The sequence below is a fragment of the Urocitellus parryii genome, chromosome 8, assembly GCF_045843805.1.
Source record: "Urocitellus parryii isolate mUroPar1 chromosome 8, mUroPar1.hap1, whole genome shotgun sequence".
Classification (NCBI taxonomy): domain Eukaryota; kingdom Metazoa; phylum Chordata; class Mammalia; order Rodentia; family Sciuridae; genus Urocitellus; species Urocitellus parryii.
Window position 1 is genome coordinate 127,502,620 of NC_135538.1, and position 16,255 is coordinate 127,518,874.

The 16,255-nt window shown below is 38.1% G+C and overlaps 1 protein-coding gene and 3 non-coding genes across 4 annotated transcripts; 1 reads left to right on the forward strand and 3 right to left on the reverse strand.

Annotated features, from left to right (window-relative positions):
• Positions 1-3,883: 3,883 nt before the first annotated feature.
• On the reverse strand, positions 3,884-3,955 carry Trnaa-ugc (transfer RNA alanine (anticodon UGC)). The gene has a single exon. It is a non-coding gene; the product is annotated as a tRNA-Ala (tRNA).
• Positions 3,956-8,434: 4,479 nt separating this feature from the next.
• Trnaa-ugc (transfer RNA alanine (anticodon UGC)) lies at positions 8,435-8,506 on the forward strand. Its single transcript has one exon. It is a non-coding gene; the product is annotated as a tRNA-Ala (tRNA).
• Positions 8,507-11,635: 3,129 nt separating this feature from the next.
• Positions 11,636-13,993, reverse strand: LOC144256540 (serine/threonine-protein kinase Sgk1). Its single transcript, XM_077801654.1, has one exon. The coding sequence runs from the start codon at positions 13,948-13,950 to the stop codon at positions 12,655-12,657; it is 1,296 nt and encodes a 431-aa protein (XP_077657780.1). The 5' UTR covers positions 13,951-13,993; the 3' UTR covers positions 11,636-12,654.
• A 1,838-nt stretch (positions 13,994-15,831) lies between these two features.
• Trnaa-agc (transfer RNA alanine (anticodon AGC)) lies at positions 15,832-15,903 on the reverse strand. The gene has a single exon. It is a non-coding gene; the product is annotated as a tRNA-Ala (tRNA).
• Positions 15,904-16,255: the final 352 nt, after the last annotated feature.

The window sequence follows — 16,255 nt, forward strand, 5'->3', positions numbered from 1 at the left end:
ATACACCATATATATATTCATCTGTTGATGGACATCTAGGTAGCTCCATAGTTTGGTTATTTTGAATTGTGCTACTATAAACATGGGAATCACTATAGTATGATAACTTTAATTTTTCAGGATAAATACCAAGGAGTGACATAATTGGGTCATATGATGGTTCCTGCCTAGTCTTTTGAGGAACCTCCATACTGATTTCTATATAATTTATAATCCCACCCTCAGTGTATTGTGCTTCTTTTTCTTCACAGGATTCCTCTCCAGCATTTATAACAGTCTACCACGTCCCAGCCCCTACTATTTTTTATTTTATTTTATTGTTTTTAGTTGTAGATGGACACAATACCTTTATTTATTTCATGTGGTGTTGAGGATTGAACCCTGTACCTCACATATGCTAGGCAAGCACTTTACCACTGAGCTACAGCCCCAGACCCCCAGACCCTACTATTTTTATTCTTGATGACTGTCATTCTGACTGGTATGAGATTAAATCTCAGTGTTGTTTTGATTAGCATTTTTCTAATTGCTAATGATGTTGAACATTTTTAAAATATTTTTGTTAGCCATTTGCATTTGTTCTTTTGAGAAGTGTCTGTGTCTGTTTAGCTTATTGGAGAAGAGTTTAATTGGGTTATTTGACTTTTGGGTATAGTTGTTTTTTTTTTTTTTGAGTTCTTTATATATTCTAAATATTAGTCCTCTGTCAGAAGCAAAGATTTTCTCCTATTCTCTAGGTTCTCTCTTTACATTCCTAATTGTTTCCTTTGCTGTGCAGAAGCTTTTGAATTTGATACCATCTTACTTATTAAGAGTTGGCTTCTTCTAAGGTCTTTCTCCTTGAATTGTGAATGGCTATCTGCTGGTATCTTCATAAAATGTTTTCCTTTGTGTGTCTGTCCTAACACACACTTCTATCAAAGGCTTTAGTCATATTGGGTCAGGACCACCTGAATGACCTTATTTTAACTAAATTCCTCTCTAAAAATTCTATCTCCAAATAGAGTCATATGCTGAGGTGCTGAAGTTAGGATTTCAACATACGAATTTTATGTATGCTTCTGATCCTAACAAAGCTTAAGCACACATGGAATTTTCTTAGAACAAAAGTGATAATTTGTTCATTTACTCAGTATTTTATTTATTTGTTTTCTCTTCCTTTCTGCTTCCCTGTCTCTCCCTTCCTTCTTTCTTTTCTTCATTCTTATTTCTCGTTCTCTCTCCTTCCTTTCTTTTTTCCTTCCTCCCTTCTTTCCTTTTACTTTAAGTATAAATATATAAGTGACACTATAATTTATCTGATCGAATTCAAAACAAGTGCTATTTGTCAATGGAACAGTTTCAGACAAAATGTATTAACTTCTCGTGTTCCCTATTTTAAGTCAAATAAATGTCACTTGCAGCTCATTTAAGATTGAATACTTCCTGCTGCACACACAGTTATATACTTCCCTATGGGTTGATGTATTCAACAGATAGCCTTATACAAGTTCCACATTCATCAAAATTGTTTCTACATTTTAAAAACACACTTTTTTACTTAATTTCTAATTGTTTTTCTTTTAGAATTGATCTGCAGAAACTTATTTATTTTTAATAATATTTTTATCTTTATATATGCTAGAAAAATCTTTATAGTTTATCCTTGATTTTTTTCAATTTGTCAAAATGATTATATTAAATTTGGTCTATGCAAATAAATCAACATTTTTTTGTATAGTATTTTTATTTTTTTATTTATTTTTTTAAAATCTTTTTTTTTTTAAAGAGAGAGAGAGAGAAAAGAGAGAAAGAAACAGAGAAATTTTAATACTTATTTTTTTTTTTTTTTTTTAGTTTTTCGGCGGAAACAACATCTTTGGTTGTATGTGGTGCTGAGGATCGAACCCGGGCCGCACGCATTCCAGGCCAGCACACTACCACTTGAGCCACATCCCCAGCCCAGTATTTTTATTTTTTAATTTATTTTTTTTTTATACCAGAGATTGAACCCAGGGGTCTTAAACACTGAGCCACATCACTAGCCCTTTTTATATTTTATTTAAAGACAGGGTCTCACTAAGTTGCTGAGACTGGCTTTGAACTTGCCAGGTTCCTTCTGCTTCAGCCTCCTGAGTTGCTGGGATTACAGGCATGTACCACTGTGCTTGGCTGCTTTTTTTTTTTAATCTTTAGAAGGCTTTCCCTGTACTAAGTTCAATGACTGAAATTTATTTTAACCAAAAGGCCAGTTTCTATTTCTTAATCTTTCACTTCACAACATCCATTTTTAGCTTCTGTATGCAAAATATTTTTAAAAGCCTCAACTATTCAGTCTTAATATATAAAAGATTAATTCAGTCTTTGCTCAGGCAAAGCATAAATGCAAAAAGAAATGCAGGTTTTCACACACACACACACACAAAAAAAAAAAAAAAAAGCAGCAAGAGACAGAGTTATTATAGAATTTAGGAGGGAGAAGAGTTTAATTTGAAAGAAGTTTTTTGACAGAATCAAAGCAAAGCAAAGTTCAGTAAAGTAATTAGCATCAGGCCTTACCTGAGAAGTAGAGTCAGACCCTGTTTTATTGAAGCTACAAAGTGGAGATAAATATTAAATACATGGTGTTTTTGTGTATTTTTGCAGTCATGTTGGGATGAACCCAACAGGGACTGTACATGCTAAGCAAGCCTCCTTCCATTGAGCTACATTAACATCCCATAATAATAAATATTAAGAGACACTTTCACTGAAACCCTGGACTTTTTTGGTAATCAAGTCTGAGTTGTTTTTGTTTTGTTTTGGTACTGGGAATTGAATCCAGCTCCTTGAAGGGCAAACACAGTCTCTACACTGAACTACATTGTTGGTCTCAGTTTCTAAAACCTAGGTAAAGTCATCTGAGTCTCATGACTCAGATACTCTAGACAATAGTGATACAATACTGATACAATTTCCAAGAATTTTCTGAGTTACTGCTTTAGAGAACACCATTTCTTGGCCTATGTTAATTGCTCTTCTGGAAAAATGCAAATAGCAGGTTTTTTGTTTTTGTTTTTTTTTTTTTTTTCCTGGTTTAAAAAAGTACTAATGGGCAGCTAATAAAAACCATTTCCTTCCCCATCTTTACAAACATTTTTATCAACTCTCTTCCTAGTCAAAGGCTGTTCTTTGCCTAAAACTTCTCTTAGATATTTTCTTAGGTCCAGGCAGCCAACTAAGTAGAAATTATAGTAATCATATTTTTGACCAATTGTACAACCAGTGTATTTTAATTAATTTTTTAAGAGAGAGAGGGAAGATAGAATTTTTTAATATTTATTTTTCAGGGTTTTTTTTTTTTTTTTTTTTTTTGGTGGACACAACATCTTTATTTTATTTTTATGTGGTGCTGAGGATTGAACTCAGCGCCCTGCGCATGCTAGGCGAGCACGTTACCGCTTGAGCTACATCCCCAGCCCAACCAGTAGTATTTTATATTCAAAAATTAAATATGATTTTTCTAAAGTAGAAGGAATGAGATATAAAATAGTTATTTATTTGGAAACATAGGAACCTTTGTGACAAAGGTAAAAGTATTATTGAAAAAAACAAAGAACAGGGGTAGAAAAATATGGATACATTGGTTTGACCTAATCCCCTCTTTTATCTCTCCCAATTTTCTGCCTCTTCCAAAAAAGAGTTATATAGCACCAGAGTTTGAGTGACCTTGGCAGAGATAGAAAGCTAAATTTTTTTCTGTAGCATTTTTTTCTTTCAAAATAGGATGCAGGAAGATGAAATCTGATTTAATATTTAAAGTTTAAATTGATAGAAATATTAAGAGTGCTAAAATCCAAGTACCGGTTTATTAAGATTTAGCCTTGAAAAATGGTTGTGGGTGGAGACTTAAAGAGTAAGAAAGTGGAGATGCTGGGGATTGAACCCAGGACCTCATGCATGCAAAGCATGCGCTCTACCACTGAGCTACATCCCCAACTCCATGGCATTTGCATAGCACAAAAATACTGTTCTTTGTATACATTTGACCAAACTTTCTCTAAAATATGTTTTGTGTAGTCTGTTATGCATGAATTGTGTGTATACAGGTCTTGAATATCAGAAAGAGGATTTATGCAAATTGTGCCCCTAAAGGCTTTAGATTCATCTGAAACAAAAACTCTGTTCAGAAAGAGTGGTTACAAAATTGACTTTTATTTGTACAGGAGTATCAACAGCCATTTGGAAAAACTAGCATCAGGAAAAGTAGATACATAAATGGTAACAGCAAACTTCTAGGAAATCTAATGTATAACACAAAGTCTAACAATTAACAGGGGCCAATCAAGCTAGGTAAAGGACTGGGATAGATCATAGTATTGTAGCATGGGCGCATGGGTCTGGGTTCTTTGTCTCATGAATTTGAAGAATAAAATCCATGGACACAAGGGTGAAAGCAAAGTAACAGGATTTGTTAGAATAATAGAAAGAAAGCTGCGCTCCCAAAGAGGGAGGGGTCCCAGGAGAGGGATACCAAAAGATTGCTATTGTCTAGGGGTTTATATAGATCTATGAATTTAAGGAAGTCAACCCTGTGCTCAATCCTGGGTAAGGCATTCAATATCCATGAGATGTTCACGCAGCCTGTCCAATCAAAATATCAATCAGACATTTTCCCTTCTTTGGAGAAGCATGGAGTCATGTACGTCATGATTTTAAAATAGCCTTCTTATAAGTTTTTCAGCAAATATTTGTACTATTTGTGCTCCACTGTGGAAGTTACTTAAGAGCCCATCTACCTATTGCCCAGCCTTATTTCTTCCTCCTAACATCATTATGAGGTCACCCAATCTCATTTTATGGGCCTAGTCAATGTATGTTTAACTGTGGAGAGCAGGTTGTGCCATGTTGTGAGTTATTCCTGAATGAAGAGTAGTAGTTCTCAGACTATGCCTAAACTTGTGTTACTCCATATTATAAAGTAATAGTTTGTCTTAAGCTACTCCATTTTGAGTTTAAGTACTGAGGTGGAAGACTCTATACTTTCTTTGTTCAAGTAAACAATTATCATCTGCCTAGCACAACCATAAGGTACAAACTGCTAAATAAATTAATCATGCTAATAAAAATGACCACCTATGAACTTACCAAATTAAGCAGAAGCACATGGATGCATGAATATATCAAACTCATATTGGAAAAAACAGATTCATGAGTTTATTGAACACACCACTGAATGAAGCAACTCTCTCACTCAAGACCCATAAAAGAAGGAACACCCCAAGTCCAGAAACAAAAGCACTCTGACCTTGTCACCTGGTCATTCATCTCAAGCCTTGCCCAGGAAAATCTCCATAACAATGAACTCCATAATTTCATTCCTTCAGCTTTAGCAGACTGGTTTCTCCAAGCTGACATCTCACCTTGATATTCCAAGCTGACACATGGAAACTGCCATTAGACCTTGAACTAGAATAAGTTCCTGGGCTTTGAAAGTTCTGCACTCCGAACAAGTTCATAATCTTATCTGACCACTTACAGTGTGACTCTTTGCCTTCATTCATATCTGCTGTCTGCCTTTGCTCTTAGTTTAGATGCCTGAACCTGGTGGTTGCCTTAAACATTTACTAGGCTTTCCATAACATACACACATGCATATGCACCACATATATTTGTTAAGTATGATGTGTGAATTGAGTGTTATAAATATTTGAAATTAAGGTTGGAATAAAAGAACTTGCTTTTGCCCAGCTTATGACTATCAGGTGACTCACAAGTATTTGGTGAACCGCCACCAATGAAAGTGGTGTAGGCAGTGAATTTGTTATTCAGTAAATTCTGATAATGTGGAAAGACACAAACATGTTTGTTCTACGTTAATGACATAGTTCACTAATGACACTCTTAACCTGGTCTAAGAAGAAAACCGACTAAGTAGAGCAAGTAAACCTGTATCCTGTGGAATAAAAAGTATAATCAAGATGCTGAAGATTCAAATATAAATCCAGATTATACAATTTGAAAAGGTTTTAGCATAATAGTATGAACAATAGCATCACATCAGCATCATCTAGATTCTTGCTAAAAATATAGTCTCTGGCCCTCTCCAGATCTATGACAGGAATTCTGAGGGTAAGCTCCAATAATTTGTTTTAATAAGCCCTGGCGGTGATTACGATAAGCGCTAAAGTTTGAGAATCCCTGGTGTAAGGTACTGATGAATATGACAGCGTACCATTTTCTAACAATAATCCAGCACTAAGGTGTTTCCAGCGTGCAAAAAGAAAACGATTTGATATAGTTAGTCTGAATTTTTATAGCTCTATATTAAAATAAATATTTAAATGTGTGCCGGGACTTCACAAGCACACATGGGTACGCGGCTGCCTGGAAACGACATCCAGAGAGCTTGCTGACCACGGATCGGTTACCAGCGCGCCCTGCGGCAATGCTAGGGGTCCACACGTGCCCGTCGCGCTCGGCACCGAAGCCTTGAGGCCACGAGAATTGCTGGTTAGTACGCAAGGTGGAAAGACGCACGGAAAGAACTGGAGTGCCAAGTCGCTTTGCGGTAGGGAGAGAGGGAAGGGCCACCCTGCGTAGTAGGTGTGTGGTGGCTGGAGGTTTGCACCGCTTTAGGCTCTGTCCATGCTCTCGATGAGTAGTAGCCTTTCAGTACACAACGTTCATACTCGCGAAGGGTCTTGTGCCTTGCTAAGGGATACAACCACTCACTTTATTGGTTTATTTTCCGGAACTGGCATTTAATTCAAAGGCTTTATTCCACTGAGCTACATCCCTGCCTCCCTTTTAAACAGCAGGCTGGCTAATTTGCCGAGACTGGCCTCGATCTTGCAATCCTCTTGTCTCAGCCTCCGTAGTAGCTGGAATGAGAGGCGCGTATCACCACGCCCAGCTTTCAGTCGCTTTATTTCTTGAGATGTATATTTTTAATCTTTTCAATCGATTTCAAACGTTTCTCCTTAGATTTGCCTCTAGCTTCCATTGTTTTTCTCCTCTCCTTCTCCTCTCCTTCTCCTCTCCACAACCGCAGATGGTTTGGGGAAGAGGCAGGACACCCATGGCAACTCCTGGGCATTTCCTGGGAAATTTCAAGTACTGCAGAGTGCCTTGGAACATTCAGACTGGTGACCGCGCAAGACTTGTTCCAAGCATAAAGAGGTGGTCTCCCGAGGGACTGAAACCCCAAGAGGCCAAGGAAGAAAGGGCGGGCAGGAAGGAGAGGAGGAATGGGAGGCAGTGCGGGTCACAGGCTGGGAATATGCAGCTGCCCCAAATGCTAGAAGCTGCACCGGAGAGTCAACTGATACTCAAGCTGAATCCTAAGGCAGAGACCAGGCTTGGCCTACGAGGAAAGTTAGACTGCCCAAACCATCGCATACAGGCTGAAAGTATAACGCCCAAGAGCGGGGAGCTAAACCACGTTTTGTCGTAGGACAGATGTAGACAGTTGGGACTGAACTGTTGAAAATAACAGTCGCAGTGATAGTTCGCACGCGGGAGAGGCCCTTCTGGAGCTTCCGTGTCAGTGTCTGCAGAATTATCAGAGGAACCACGCCAGCCTCATGTCCATTTCACAGTGTCACCGGGAGGCCAGAGCAGTCCCACCAGCAGCGAAGTGGATCACATTTTTCTGTAGATCTCTGCCAAGGGTAAATTCTGAAAAAAAAAAAATAAATAAAAAATCAACTAACATACTTAAAGTCCACTGCTTCAGTCTTACCTCTACCTGCTAATCAGGCTGCTGTAAGCCTGAACAATTTGCTGCCGGGTACTTACCCTGGGAGGTGATGCTCCCCTGGTGTCAGAATTTGTATGAAATTCAAGAAGCTCAACCTCAAATTGGTTCTCGTGCACAACTCTGAACTTCTATTTATTTGGCCAAGTTTCATCTTTCAAGACTCTTATAGTCATCAATTTCTGATCAATAATGTGGTATAGTTTCTGTCTACTGTTGTAGGTACATATTTTTATCTTTGCCAGAGCACATATACTGTACTAAAGTTATATATATATATATATATATATATATATATATATATATATATATATATCTCCCCATACAGTTAATACACTGTACTCTTATATCTTGAATAGAGTACACTTGTAATTTATTTCTCTCTGCTCTTCCAATGGTTGCTATGTGCCAGGCCCTATGCTGTGGTCTTAGGATATAATGATGGAAAAACCTAGTCACAGCTTCTGACGTCCTGAAGGTATCTTTAATTAGAGAAGGAAGCAACCTTAAATAACAACAAAAATCTATATAAACTGTGCAAATGATATTAATGGAAAATACAAATGATGAATGCTATTATTTAGCAAAGAATCTATTAAACCTACCTGACTATGTTTCTATAAATTTAGCTCTAAAAAGTCACAAAATTATGTATTATACTAGTTACAGAAAACTGGTAACCATCAATTAAAAGAAAGAAGAAATTTTTGTGTGCATGGGGATGTAGCTCAGTGGTAGAGCGCATGCTTTGCATGCATGAGGCCCCGGGTTCGATCCCCGGCATCTCCACTTTATAAATACAGCAACAACCACTTTCTTCTGTTTGACAGAGTTAAGTTTCTTTACTTACCCCAAAGATTGACCGGGTTTTAAGATTAGATTGAACGCCCTACTGGTCACATTTAAATGTTCAAAAACTGGTCTACTTTGTTATAATGGAAAATGGCAGTTTCTAACCACAGATAGAATTCTTCACTAAAGTCCGCTTTCTTGATTTCTTATCCCTTGGTCTCCTCCCATCCTAAGGGTTAGACTTTGTTTTGTATTAGGGACTGCTCGAGATATTTACTATAAGATACCTTCTCTTTTCACCAATGTGCTACATTTCTTCACAGTAGTACATGCAACCTATTGTAAGCCTACGTGCGCGCAAGCGTGTGCAAGCGCGCGCGCACACACACACACACACACACACAAATAGCCTGTTGAATAAGGTCTAGCTAGTCTGGCTCAACTGAATCTGAGGTTACTTGGGGATCCAAAGAATAGCTTTTTCTTCTAATCAGTACCCGATTTATTGAGATAATCTTGAAAAAGGAGCTACATAAATTGCATTACATTTTTGAAAGATATAATAGATGTAATAGATATAATTTGCATGGATTGTGGTCCTTATTCTATTTTTAGCATCTCCACTGTATGTCTTCACCAAGAGGAATGTATGATGAGATGAATTTGGTGATATGTAAGTATTTGTTTGCACTTATTTTCTTCCATTCTGTAGGTTGCCTTTTTATTCTGTTGATTGTTTCCTTTGCTGTGACATTACTCAGATTTCTAACTTTTGCTTGTTTCAGTATGTACCTTGAAATTTCATCATTATTTAATTTTATAGTTCTATGATTGCTAATGACTTTGAGCATCACTTCACGTCTTTGTTAGCTCCCTACATCTCCTTTTGTAAATTCCTGTTTATATCATTTTCCCATTTCATTATTTGACTTTTTATCTTTGTTTTTTGGTTTGAACTGCTGGATAAAACTCTGGAGCATAAATCATTCTGCAGAGAAATGTGCCAGGACTTATGCAGTTATGTAAAAACTATATCAGTTCCATCTTTTTTTTTTTCCCATGCCATTTATTTTTTGAGGTTCAGTTTGTCCAAGAGAATTTTCCATATTCTGGATTTGGCTGATTGTATCCTGATGGTGTTATTATCCATGACCAACTGCAGTGAACAAAAAGTGCCCACTCAGATTCACCTTCAAGGAAGGACTTGTTGCCTCAGCAACCTGCAGCTGTCAGGGCCTTCAGGGGTTGCCTTAGCTTTCAAGGCAACCCACATCAAATGACTGAAGGAGCAGTGAGAAGGCCCCAAAGAGACTCAGATGGGTGGTTTTAGCTTCAGAAATCCCCAAGGTGTTTGTTGAGGCTACCAGGCTTGCACCCTAGCTTGACATCTTCCTCTTCTCAGTTTGTGTCTGCTCCCTGCTTTCCATAGATATGGATCCTGAAGTTACTTCTTGATAAACAACCTGCACATTCAAGTCCACCTCCAGGTCTGCTTTCCAGAGAATCTAATCTGTGACACCAAGCCACTATCCTCCTATGAATATGGGAATTCTAAGAAAATTCTTACACATATCTGAACAGGGACATGTTGAAAGATTTTTTTTGCAACTTTCATCATATTTAAAGGGAATTGGAGGCACTCTAGTGCCTATCCCTGAAGGTACAATGTGAATAAGATGTAGGGAAAAAGTAACTTCTTTCTCTAACAGTCAATACAACACAGAAGGCTACACCTTTCGTAGCCTAGATGTGTGTGGGTTTTTCCCTACTGATGAGAACACTGATCACTTCTCCAGCTGGGTGTCCTATATTTCAATCCAATTCTGACATTATTTGCCTGGAGTTAACTACATTCATATGTTCCTTTTTTTAATCCCACTTTCCCTTTCTTGTCTCAGACTCCTACCACCATATGCAATAATTTGAATGTGTTTAATACATCATTTTATGTATATGTTTTCTTGTGACATATTACTTTGTGAATATATTTTAATTTTATATACTTCCAGCCACTTATATGAATCAATGTATTTCTTTCCCTTTAAACATGGTGTTTTGCCATGTGTATATGTTATTCATTGTTTCTAATGAATGCATGGTATGTTAAGGATCTACCACTATGATATTGTGATATAATAAAATACAATAGCAAAATAAGATATATATCCCCAGTAGAGCTGATGAAACCTCTGTAGATGGTTCGCTAGGAGAATCTTTCTCAGGATGGAGGCTGGTTGCCAAGGGAACCAATCATCTGATTCGAATCTTGGAAATTTCAGGCTCACTTCCTAGCTTCTGGGGAGTTCAGCAAGGGTCTGAATGTTGAATTGATCATAAATAGCTAATGATTTAATCAATGATGCCTACAAAATAAAGCCTTAAAAATCCAAAAGGACAGAATTCAGAGGCTTCTGGATTATTGAACATGTGGAGATGCAGAGGGTGAATAGCAGGAGAGGGCATGGAAATTCTGTGCCCCTTCCCATCCCTAGCTCTATGCATTTCTTATTCTGACTATTCATCTCTATCCCTTGTAACATCCTTTATATAATAAATAGATAAATGTAAGGAAAGTGTTTCCCTGTGCTCTGTGACCCACTCTAGCAAATTAATCCAACCTGAGCAGTGGGTCATGGGAACACACAATTTATAGCTGATTGGCCAGAAGCACGGGTCAGAACTTGAGACTGGAAAATGACATCTGAAGTGGGAAGCAGTCTTATGGGACCAGGCCTTATCCTGTGGCTACTCGAACCCACTCTTAAGTTAATATAAATTTCATCCATAAATTAATGTTAACTTATAATCATAAACATTTTTAATACTATCACATTAATATCACAACACATGAACAAAACTTCCTTAATCTAATGCTCAGTTCCTGTTCAATTGTTCCTTTCCCTATTTTATTTAAATCAAGACTTAATCATGGGCTAGGGAAATAACTTGCTCCACATTTATAAGGCCCTGGGTTCAATCCTCAGCACCACAAAAAAAAAAAAAAATCAACCATGTCATATTTGTCTGTCATTCTCCTTATATGTCACTTAAACTAAATCAGTTCCACCTTTTTCTTTTTTCCCATGCCATTTAGTTTTTTTTTTTTTTTTTTTTTTTTTTTGTAAATATTTTTCAAGGTTTTATTGCAAACCAAAATTGGTTCATTGCACACAAAAAAAGTTGTGTGGTAGGAAGAAGGGATTGTACATATTATAACCATGTTAATTACAGTACATTAAAATGGTGGTTTACATTACAAATAAGCCTGTAAGTTTAAATATACTAGTGTTATAACCCAATGTACAGACCTTCTTTATACAATACATACAATTATCAGGAATGCAAAAAAAAAAACCACATAAATAATGCCCATTTTACAGGTGACATTTTAAACAATGAAAACACCAAACGGTTTCAACAACTGGGGCATTGGTCCATAAAAACCCTTTCTAAAAATAGAAATATTTGTAGCAGCAATGCTTTCTTTTAAGCATCTGGATGCAAGTCATTGCAAGACCATTTCAATAAAGTTTAGTTATTAACAATATCTTACAAAAAAAAACAGTCTACACATAAAATTTATCTTCCAAATATGGAAGAAACAAACAATGTCCCACATTGTAGTGTCCTGCAAGTGTCACATTGATGCTTATAACAAAATCCATCTATGATCAGGCATACCACACTCATACCATTGTTCACATAGTATATCCACAAGGAAAAATAAAGAACTGAAACACTCTGCGATAGGAAAAGCTTTGGAGCTAACACGATCTCAGCAGAAAAGGCACATTTCAGAATATTCCTTATCACAGCCTAGACAGACCCACAGAAGATCCTTCTTAGATCAGCATCTTCCTCCTAATGAGATCGTTGCATCTGTCTAGGGTGGCACGCTAATGCTCATTTCAGAGATAGCACCACGTTGGAAGGAAGGATAAAAATGAAAACCTCACGAGCTCACTGAGAGGAGGGTGTGCTCTTTGAAAAGCTTCCAGCAAACAGTGTGCAACAGGATTGCCAAGCTTCCAGAGATGTGCAAATTCTCTCTTTTAAGATGTCCTGTCAGCTGGCAGCTCTGCCCAAAGGCTAACTAAAACATTTAAAACACACATGAAATCCTTCAAAACCACCCCTAAGACTGTTCAGAGGAAAGAGTCCATGGGAGGTGCATATGAAAAGCCCAGGAATGCCTCAGCAGCTTCCTTCACGCTGGCTGTGATGAGGATGCTGTCAGGGGACCTGCCGATGGAGTTGGGGACAGGTTCTTCGGTAAACTCAGGATCAAAATGCCGCAGGTCGCTGGGTCCACTCACATTTGGGTTAAAAGGGGGCGTTATCTTCTTATTAATGAGATCATCCCAGTTAATCAGAGAGAAGAAGACGTGATTCTTAATCTCCATAAAGTCGTCCTTGGCACCGAGCCTCTTTGTCCTGTCCTTCTGCAGGAGTCCCTCCAGGAGATGTCTTGCAGAATTTGTGATATTTGGTTTCAACTGGAGGGGCTTGTTCAGAATGTTATCGTACATCTCAGCTGTGTTTCGGCTGTAAAAAGGAGGCAGGCCATACAGCATCTCGTATAAAACAGCCCCCAGGCACCACCAATCCACCGTCCTGTCGTAAGGCTGCTTATGAAGTACTTCGGGTGCAAGATACTCAGGTGTGCCACAGAAGGTGGATGTCGTGCCATTGTGTTCAATATTTTCCTTGCAGAGTCCAAAGTCAGTAAGGACAATGTGTCCCTGTGAATCTAGCAAAATATTCTCTGGTTTTAAGTCTCTATAAACAATGTTCAGAGAGTGCAGGTAACCCAAGGCACTGGCTATTTCAGCAGCATAGAATCGAGCCCGTGGTTCAAGGAAGCAGCGCTCCCTCTGAAGATGGTAGAATAGCTCTCCTCCATTAATGTAGTCTAGGACAAAGTACAGTTTGTCGGCAGTCTGGAAAGAGAAGTGAAGGCCCACCAGGAAAGGGTGTTTCACATTCTTCAGTAGAACATTCCGCTCCGACATAATATGCTTCTCCTCCTTCTTTTTCAGGATTGCTTTCTTCTGCAAAACTTTGACTGCATAAAATGCTTCTTCTGCCTTGTGTCTTGCTAGAAGAACCTTTCCAAAACTGCCCTTCCCAATTACTTTCAAGAAGTGAAAGTCAGATGGTTTAGCATGAGGATTGGATGATGGACCAAGGTTGATTTGCTGAGAAGGACTTGGTGGAGGAGAAGGGTTGGCATTCATAAGCTCGGGCTCCTGAGGTTGGGAGATTTTCAAAATGGACTGAACTTCAGGGTGTTTGCACGCATAGGAGTTATTGGCAATCTTCTGAATAAAGTCGTTCAGGCCCATCCTCCTCTGTTTCATGAAAGCGATGAGAATCGCTACCATTCCCCTCATTCTGGAGTAAGTGAGGGTGCCTCTAGCAGCCTCGGTTTTCACCGTCATTGCCACCGACAGAGCACAGAGAACCTAGGCTGACGGGAGACCGGCTTGGCCAACACCATTTAGTTTTTGAGGTTCAGTTTGTCCAAGAGAATTTTCCATGGATTTGGCTGATTGCATCCTAATGATGTTATTAAATATATTCCTGTATTTCCAACATATGTCATAAATAAATGGTTTCATGTTTTTTATTATGTAAGTTTCTCTCTCTCTCTCTCTCTCTCTCTCTCTCTCTCTCTTTTTATGTGGTGCTGAGGATCAAACCTAGGGCCTCTCATGTGCTAGGCAAGCACTCTACTGCTGAGCCACAACCCCAGCCCTAAAGTTACTTTTTTAACACAAATATTTCATTGGTGATCCTGGATTTGTTCTATTTTACTTCATCAAGGAACACATGATGTGTGGCTGCCTCGCTTTTTAACCATGTGAAATTTTACCTAAAGGAAATGGTCTTTTTCATGTTTAAATGCTTTGGCTAAAACCTCCAACACAACACAAAGAAGTAGTGAAGATAACAGATATCCTTATCTTGTTATGAAAATTATTTTAATCTATTTGGTCATAAAATACCTTACGGAGACTTAAATAGGTAGAGCACACCATAAAAATCTATGAACAGCCAGGTGCAGTAGCACATACTATAATCCCAGCTTAGTTCTACCCAGGAAGCTGAAGTGGGTTCCAGGTTCCAGACCATCCTGGGCAATTTAGTAATATGTAGTTTCAAAATAAAAATTTTAAAAAGGACTGGGAATATACAGCTTAGTGGTAGAGTGATTTTGTTTACCAGGCTCTGGGCTGGAACCCTAGTACCACAAAGCAGAAACAACCTCTGAGCAATATATATTACAAAGAATTTATTTTAAAAAACCCAAAAAACTCACAAAAACTCTGGTACAGTAGTACGACACCTGTAATCCCCGCTCAGATACTGGGGAGGCCAGAACAGAATGATCACAAGTTCAAGGACAGCATTTAGCAAGATCTTTAGCAACTTAAGATATATCCTGTCTCAAAATAAAAAGTATGAAGAAAAAAAATTTAAAAAGGGGACTGGGGACATAGTTCCATGGGCTCAATTCCCAGTACCAAAATCTTACAATAATTTAGATTAGCTCTGTCCTAGAGAAATCAGCTTTGATTTTTGGATTGGTTAACACATAAAAATGTTGTGGGATACTTGTTTGTTTTGGGGGAGCAGTAGTACTTAGTCAAGTTATTTCTAAAATGAGCCCCAAATAAATGTTATTTATTTTGATTGAAATGTTCTTGAATGAGAAATTTAAAAATAAAAAAAGAAAGCTATTCAGATGCTTTGGTCTGTCACACTCCCACTGTTATTTCAGCAAAGTGACTATAGTTCTGAATTCATTCACCCAGTCTTATCTGTATCATTCATTTTAGGCTTGGCACGCACTGCTTGTTATGACTGGCAACACTGTATTGTCTTTCTTATGTTTTCTACTCCACAGTAATAACAGGACCATTGCTTACACATCCATCCATTTGAGAAAATGTAACCTATGAAGTGGTCAAGAGCTCAAAAGAAATAAATAGTAAGGTTTTAGTTTTTGTTCATTTTTTCTTGTATACTTACAAGGTGTTCTTTGCTCCAAGAATGCTTCAGAATAAAATTAAAAAGTGAATGACACTATGGATCTGTTATTTTATCTTTTTCCCTTTCTACTGTCCAGCATTATCTCTAGTATGGAAACCAAAGAAACCAGGCCAATTAACTAATTTTCAAAAGTATGTGACATAGGGTCCAGGACATTACTGGATACTACAAGAAAACATAGGCTGTTATGAAAGAACACGCAGTACTGTTCAGCAGAAGTGAAATGGTAAGCGCTCTGATCAGAAACCTAAGCGCTTTAAAGACAGTGGAGGTGCTGGGGATTGAACCCAGGACCTCGTGCATGCTAAGCACGCGCTCTACCACTGAGCTACACCCCCAGCCGGCAAGGTGCTTGTAGTCCTTTTATCATTTATAATCATTATATCTTTACCTCTAAAAGATTTTGATAAATTGCGAGGGAAACGTGGAAAAAACTATCCCATTTATGAAGAGTGGAGCTGGTTTCTATACAGCAGCATCTGAAGAAAACAACAAAATGAGATTCCAGAGGAAGGAGTCTGAAAGGAAACATTGTTGTTACTTCCTCGGGACCAACTTTAAGGCCCCTAGAAGCCAAAACAGGTAGCTGTGCTGGGGTGACTGCAAAGGGGTCCTAGTTTACCGCGCTCCAATCCTGGCACCGAGCACTGTCCATCTCGGAACAAAGACCTTCAAATCGTCTCGGTATTC

Coding starts and splice junctions, on each gene's coding strand:
- LOC144256540 (XM_077801654.1), bottom strand. CDS start 13,950: ATGACGGTGAAAACCGAGGCTGCTAGAGGCACCCTCACTTACTCCAGA.